Below are 6,983 nucleotides of genomic sequence, written 5' to 3'. Positions count from 1 at the left end.
AATAATAATATATACCTTCGCAACAGCACCAGGAGGAACTCTGGAGGGATCAAGAGCACGGCTTTCAATAGCACGGATCAGCCGAACACCATCAGCATTTGCCAATATTTTAACCCCATTTTCACTGGTTGATACAGCTAGAAGTGTCCCCTCTTTACTAAATCGGATGCATGGAGATGCCTAAAGGTGAATTTGTATCTTTTTAGAAGTGCTCGACATTTTACAACAATAACATTCAAAGCAGTAACAAGATTTTAACTACATACTGGTAATCCGCCATCAGCATCTGCAGTAGTCAAGAGGTTTGTATTATCCATGTCCCAAAATTTGATTATGAACTCATCGCCAGCAGCCAAGAATCTGTTTTTAGTAGTATCAAATTGCACCACCCCGACAGATCTTTTTCCAAGACCAACATAAGTACGTTTAACAGCACCTTCACTTTCATTCCACTCCACAAGGTATGATTCACCATCTTTACTGGTGCCACAAGAAAAGAGCCTACAGTTTTTTGACAAATAAAATATATTTAGCCACTTTAATCTTTCACCATTTTCAATAACAGAGGCGGCTAACTAGACTTTTACCTTGCTCCATCAGCACTATAAGCCATTGTAGTACATGAGTGGCCTGGAGCATCATAATCAACCCTGGATCCCATGTTGTCATACAGCCAAGCCTTGATCTTCCCATCAACAGCAGTTGCAAAAATGAACTAATGCAGAAAAGAAGACCTTGATTAGAAAAAAAAAAAGTTCAAGACTGGGATAGAGAAAATCAATAGAGGAACTCTCTCAAAAGAAAAATACGCAAAATTTCCTTGTCTTATTGTCTATTAATGCTTAACAACATAACATATCAGATAGTTGAAGCTACACAAACTTTTATGTCCAATAAATTGTAGTCAGGAGATAACTACAACGATGCTTAAACCGTGAACAGAAAGACAAGATCACAATAAAAAACACATCAAAATCCAGCATTTGTTAATGCAAGTTTGAAAGTATGCAGTGGTCAAAAAGGCAAATAGCGATGGCCAAAAGTATGTATTAGCAAAAATAGAAAAAGTTTGCTGACATAGCATTTCATCTTATAATTATTGTCCACAATTTTTTGGGGGAGGGGGATAAACTTGCATTGGTTGTCCACATATCACTTTTACATACTCTTTAAGTCATTCAACAAAAATTAAGAAATGCAACCAACAATCCATATATCTCATCATTCTGATTCTAGAGATGCACAAAAATTAGATGGTACCTGAATGCTTTCCTTATAGTGAGGACACACAGAATAGACAGGCGCTTCATGGCCCTCAAACGTGTACTGCTTAGAGCCTGTGGCAGCATCCCACACCTGAGTGGACAAAATAGGCTCCAAAATGAGATCTTTTGATGATAAAAATTCAGCTTTAGAAAACTGACAACTAATAACTACGCTTACCTTGATAGCCTTGTCCTCTCCACAAGTTATGATGCATAATTGTTTATTTGGATGAGAGAAAGCAAGATCACTAACATTGCCAACATGGGCATCAATCTAGAACAAATAAAAGAAAATCAGATCATAGTTGCTTCTAAAATAGTGACAAGATATCAGACAAATATAGCTTAATATAACTGAAATCTGAAGGTTAAACACACCTCAAGGTGGTTCCTCAAATCATCACCACCATGGTAGGAGTATAGATGAACTATGTGCTTAGAATACGCAACACCTGGATCAACATTGATAATCAAGAAAATAGCATGATTGACTAACAGAAACCACTGACCTCATAAATTTCATTTGTAATATCACATAATAAAAGAAGAAATAGTGCTCAATCCACTTGTCACAAAATCTGATGGATGGAAATCAATACTTCTCACTAGAGGTATAGTGTACAAAGAAAACCAACAAACCGCACCAACCCGATAAACCGATTCGAACCAGAACAAAAAACCGACTAGTGGTTTGAAAAGAAAAAAAACAATCACACTTAGAGCTACCAAAATTCAATCATCTACAATTTCCTCTTAGAATCTGAAAATCAAATGAAATAGTAGAGAATTCTTAATATTTAAAAATGAGCTCAATCCATCAAAAAATCTACGGACTTGTACTTTCTCCATAGCAATACCCTTGTCAAAATGCTGCCCAGGAAAATCCTCACTTCACATTACAAGAGGGATGATTACTACATACCAAGAAGGTTCCCATCAGGACTCCACATCACACGGTTGACTGTTGCAGTATATTCATTTGCTAAAGAAGCCTATAAGTAAGAAAGAGAAAATTAATATCTATCAAAACTGGAAGGAAGCCCATGAAAGGTTAAATACTCTATTAGAGATGCACTAACCTGCAGAGTCATTGAGCAGTTGCCTATCTCCCAAACTTTAAAATTTTTAAATGCAAGCCTTTCCCTGCCACCAATCTCCCATATAGCAATGTCACCAATGTTTGTTCCAACTGAAAAAGGCAGACGAGCACAATCTTCAGAAAAATAACATCATATGCTTAGAGTGAAAAGCAGTATATATCTGAATAATTAAGCAACACAGAAAGCTGACCAAGAAGAAGAGTTTGTTGCACAGGATGGAAATCCATGCTCTTAACAGCAGACCCTTGATTCAAGTTCACCACAACAGTCTTGGGCAAGTCATCAGAAGAATGCAAATTATGAGCATGGCTCTGTCCAGGATATGTGACAGGGAAGATGTTGACAGGGAGATTATTGACCTGCAGAAGTCCAATTAGATCAAGAAGTGAATACTGGATATCCCTTGATAAAGCACAGTTTGACATTGTAAGCTAAGATGACATAAAAAGGAAACCTAAAGACTAGCAGGAATTAATAATTCCCTTAACCCAACAAAAGTACCTCAACACAATCAAGAGTCCAGAACTCCTAAACTAACCCAAGTAATAGAATGGCAATACCCCAAGGGTGTAAATGGCATATTATGTACCTCCTCCGACATCCCAAAGGGTCTTGGCCTCTTCAGGACATGCTCAGAATCGGCAGTTTGGTAGTCCAATGCAGCATTAGTAGCAGGAGGAGTCCTAGGATGCTTTAGCATGGATGCTATCGTATTGCAACACACGAAAGAAGCCAAAAAATCAGCCAGAGGGAAGAACGGGGGAATTAAAGAACATGAAATTAGATGTTAACACTGATATAGAAATAGGAAAAGGTAACAGTCAAATGACATTCATTAGTAGGAAAAGCAAAGTTACCAGCATTAGTAGGAGGGCTTAAGCCTATTGGTCCTCCTGAAATAGCTTGGTGTGGCATAGAGGGAGGATTGGTCATCCATCCTCCAAGCGAAGCAATAGGTGCTTGTGCTGGCTGGAATGGCTTTTCAGGCAAAGAAACAACAGTAATTTCAACAACAAATTTAAATAATATACTCAGCGAGCTTACATTTACTTTTTAAAAAGGGAGAAACTAAGAAAGAAAGGAGGTAGTAATTTCAAGGAACACATACTCCATGGGCGCCTATAGGTGGAAAACCACCTACTTTGGGCATAGAACCAATTATTGGATTAGCAACTGGCGAAGGAGCCCGAGCACCATTTGGTTGCCCACAAGCATGGTCAACAAAGAGTGTTTTTATATCAGGATTGGGCTTTGGATTCTTGCATAGCTGATGCTGCCAATTTAAACTGCACGATAATAGAAAGAAATTATAATAATAAGCATACAATGGTGTAAACAGAAAAAGGATTTAAACTCGGCCAGAAGAAAAAACACATTCCTGTTGCCGAGAAACACAGAGTAAAAGAATATTAATAAATGTGTTCCTTGGTCACCTCTGGTTTATCAATGTCCGCAGCCTTGAGTTCTTTAAGCTAGGAAACTGAAGCTTCTCACGGAAAAGAGGATTGGCCTCGATCAATTTTTTTAACTCAACAAGCATTATAGCCCTAGCAGACTTGGTATCTCCATACTTTGAAAGCTGTTCATTCTCCCTAACATTACATATTTTCCACCATAAATTTTTTATCATGAAATGAACAAGATAGACTGGAAGGAAAAGAATGTAACCAACTGCTCACCAACAGATAATTTCCTGCACCGCGATAACAAACTAAAGGCAGAGAGATACTGGCATATTGATATGGTAACCTTACAAATAGAAGAAAGAAGAAATATTTTCTCTTCCTAATTAGGCATCATGTTTTTATTTATACAACTTTGTCGAGCAAAAGTGCAAGCTCCCAAGAACGTCAGCATATATATCACAAGTACAAAGTAATTTTGACAATTCCATCGAGACAACAGAGAAAAATCACTTAATAGAAACAAACCTAGCAACCTTCCATCTCGAGTTAGACGTAGGTGAAATTAGACCTCCCGTGCAAAGCAAGAAATGAACTCCTTGTGTAATATTTGCGAGTAGTTGATGAATAGTAGCAATCAGATTCTTAAAGATCCTCTTTTCAAATTCATTTAAGCAAAGGGACAACCCTTTGGCTTTAAAGCAAATAAAAGAGGGACCGAATAAAGGAAACGATAGCCAGATCTTCTAAATTTATGTTGCACGGATACTTCAAATTCCCTTGCAGCACCATGTCGATCCAAGATGATGTTGGTGTGGGTGTGGGATAAACACTGGACTTGGTCAACAAATCTTGGGTGCTTTGAATACTACAATGACCAAGAACTATAGGTTTGTTGGCCTTTTGGTTTCCATTTTATGGGTAAACATGTGTGTCTGTGAGAGTATAAATATTCACATAAGTATTAGAACATTTTGCTAATGTATGAGATACCTTACTAGGTATGCAAGAAGAATGTAGTTATACTAGTTTTGGTTCAATGACTTCACTAATGATTGAATATGACTTATCTATGTAGTACTATACATTTATAGCCAAATCCTGAAACCCATACTTGTAATCCTTTGCATATCTAGAATCCTAAGATTTAGGTGATGATGACATATAGACTTGTAGATCCGCATTCATATAGTGTACCGACTTCTAGAGTATTTTGCAGCAAGTGAAAAACTACTGATGTGCAAAGAATTGTCCACTTAACAACAAACTCACTTTCCTATAGCGATTTATATACCAAACCAACAAACAACAGACTACACTGAAAACTGTGGTTCTGCTGAACACACATTTTTTCTCAAACAATACTAAATTTCTCAACCAAAGAAAACAACACACCAAATCATGAATGCTAGCATCTTAAATTTAAACACCACTAACCCTCTAAATTATTCAACATACAAATTCTATACCTAAAATTCTGCAATGTCAAGAGGAGCGTTATTTCCTTGAATAACTCTTCATTAAATGTGGAAAATACTTTCAGATCTTTCACTAGAATCTCCACAGCCTTAGCTTGATCATGCCTGCAACAAAAAAGAAAAAAAAAAAAATCACCCAAATCAAACCAACCTAAACGGCTAAAAACCAAAATGGCAAATGAGGTCCCAAAATAATCAAAAAGAAGCACAGAAATGAAACTGCCTAAAGTACCTGTCAAGTGCTTCCAGATACTTCTGTTTTCGGATCTCAAAAAATATTTTCATTGAGTACCGATTATCATCTACCTTAGTAAACCCAGATAAATACTTCTCCACCTCATCCCACTCTCCATTAGTAACCGAATCCTCAAAATACCTCATGTTGAAGAAGAAACCTGACTCCTTCTCCAACCTTCATCATCGATTAAAAAAAAAACAGAAACATCAAACAAAAAACAATCTTTACAAGATAAAATCACGAATACAAAAATCATTTTTAAAAAAAGCCTTTACTTGTGCACAGTTTCCTTGAACTTCTCTTCATCTAAGAACTGGAGTATCAAAAACACCAGCTCTCTGCTCAAAGAAGTCATCACGTTGACTGATCAAAACAGATCCACCACAATCCCTCAATCACCGACCTCAATTTAGGGTTTTCACAACTGATCGCTTCAAATCAAAAAAAAAAAAAAAAAAACATGCACTGAAATTAAACCACAGCACAACAATCAAACCAACACAAACATCAAAATTATACCTTAAAATTCAACAATAAAAACTTCTAGATCGGAACTTACAGAAGAACATAAACAACAAAGACGATGAAGAAGGTGAGGTTTTTTTGGGCTTTTGCGGTGGGCCTCCGTCTTTTTCCTTCCCCTCTTCTTTCTTTCTCTTTCTAATCTAATTTTGTGCTTCTTCTTTCACTCTCCCCACTGCATTTATTTATATAACCAAAAAAAGATAAAAAGATAATAGAAAAATGGAAAAAGCATGACGAGAATGTTCCTTACGCGCCTCCCTAACTCGTGAACTACACGATCTCACTATAAATTTTGGTCCATTAAACGCGTCGACTTTTGAACAAATGCAACAGATCGCCACGTCGCAATGCGAAAGTGGTGATAAGTAGAAGAGTCATTATCATAATGATAAGTAACTATACTTATCAGGATTGGATTCCATTATACGATAAGTGGATCTGATGATAAGTAAAACTACTTATCAGTTGTAAGTTTTGCGTGTTAGAGAGAAAGAATAAGGTACAGCGACCAAAGCACCATTCTTAAATGTGCTTTAATAATTCGATCTACTGATAAATAGGTGGTCCCTGCTTTTCTTCAATTATTAGCTTCTATTCAAGGATGATTTACTATGTATAGACTATATAGATTAACATACAAGTATTTGAAAAAAAATTTCAACAAATAAATGTTTTAGACATTATGGTTGGTAAAAGTGATGGTACATCTGGTAAGAATCGAAGTCAAAAATCGGAATTTCAATTTTATGAGATTTAGATTTTTAAAATAATAATTTTAAATATTTAATTTTTTTTTTTGGGTTTCTCACGTGAGGTTTGGTGTATGTATTGCAGTCCAAACTAAATTTTGAATAAGGCTCATTCTGAGAGTAGTGCACTAATCACGCCCAAAACTAGTCCTAAAAATGATAAGAGGTCGATGCAAACAGAGGGCGAAACCAGGATTTCATGTCAGATGGGTTCTAAATTTTTAA

General features: G+C 36.4%; 1 protein-coding gene across 2 annotated transcripts in view; it reads right to left on the bottom strand.

Annotated features, from left to right (window-relative positions):
* LOC125859995 (topless-related protein 4) overlaps positions 1-6,171 on the bottom strand; it is a 9,353-nt gene extending 3,182 nt beyond the window's left edge. For both annotated transcript variants that reach the window (XM_049539860.1, XM_049539861.1), the window contains exons 1-17: positions 6,044-6,171; positions 5,760-5,915; positions 5,479-5,658; positions 5,238-5,351; positions 3,799-3,957; positions 3,474-3,651; positions 3,223-3,343; positions 2,955-3,070; positions 2,556-2,724; positions 2,345-2,454; positions 2,188-2,257; positions 1,644-1,717; positions 1,444-1,539; positions 1,261-1,356; positions 588-715; positions 267-501; positions 16-180 (exon numbers count right to left, since the gene is read on the bottom strand). In XM_049539860.1, coding sequence (XP_049395817.1) covers positions 16-180; positions 267-501; positions 588-715; positions 1,261-1,356; positions 1,444-1,539; positions 1,644-1,717; positions 2,188-2,257; positions 2,345-2,454; positions 2,556-2,724; positions 2,955-3,070; positions 3,223-3,343; positions 3,474-3,651; positions 3,799-3,957; positions 5,238-5,351; positions 5,479-5,658; positions 5,760-5,839 — 2,091 coding nt within the window. In that variant the 5' untranslated portion in view covers positions 5,840-5,915; positions 6,044-6,171. The remainder of the gene's footprint in view (positions 1-15; positions 181-266; positions 502-587; positions 716-1,260; positions 1,357-1,443; positions 1,540-1,643; positions 1,718-2,187; positions 2,258-2,344; positions 2,455-2,555; positions 2,725-2,954; positions 3,071-3,222; positions 3,344-3,473; positions 3,652-3,798; positions 3,958-5,237; positions 5,352-5,478; positions 5,659-5,759; positions 5,916-6,043) is intronic.
* Between the last annotated feature and the right edge of the window lie 812 nt (positions 6,172-6,983).

This window comes from Solanum stenotomum, chromosome 3, assembly GCF_019186545.1.
Source record: "Solanum stenotomum isolate F172 chromosome 3, ASM1918654v1, whole genome shotgun sequence".
NCBI lineage: Eukaryota > Viridiplantae > Streptophyta > Magnoliopsida > Solanales > Solanaceae > Solanum > Solanum stenotomum.
This window is presented reverse-complemented; position numbering and strand designations above follow the sequence as displayed.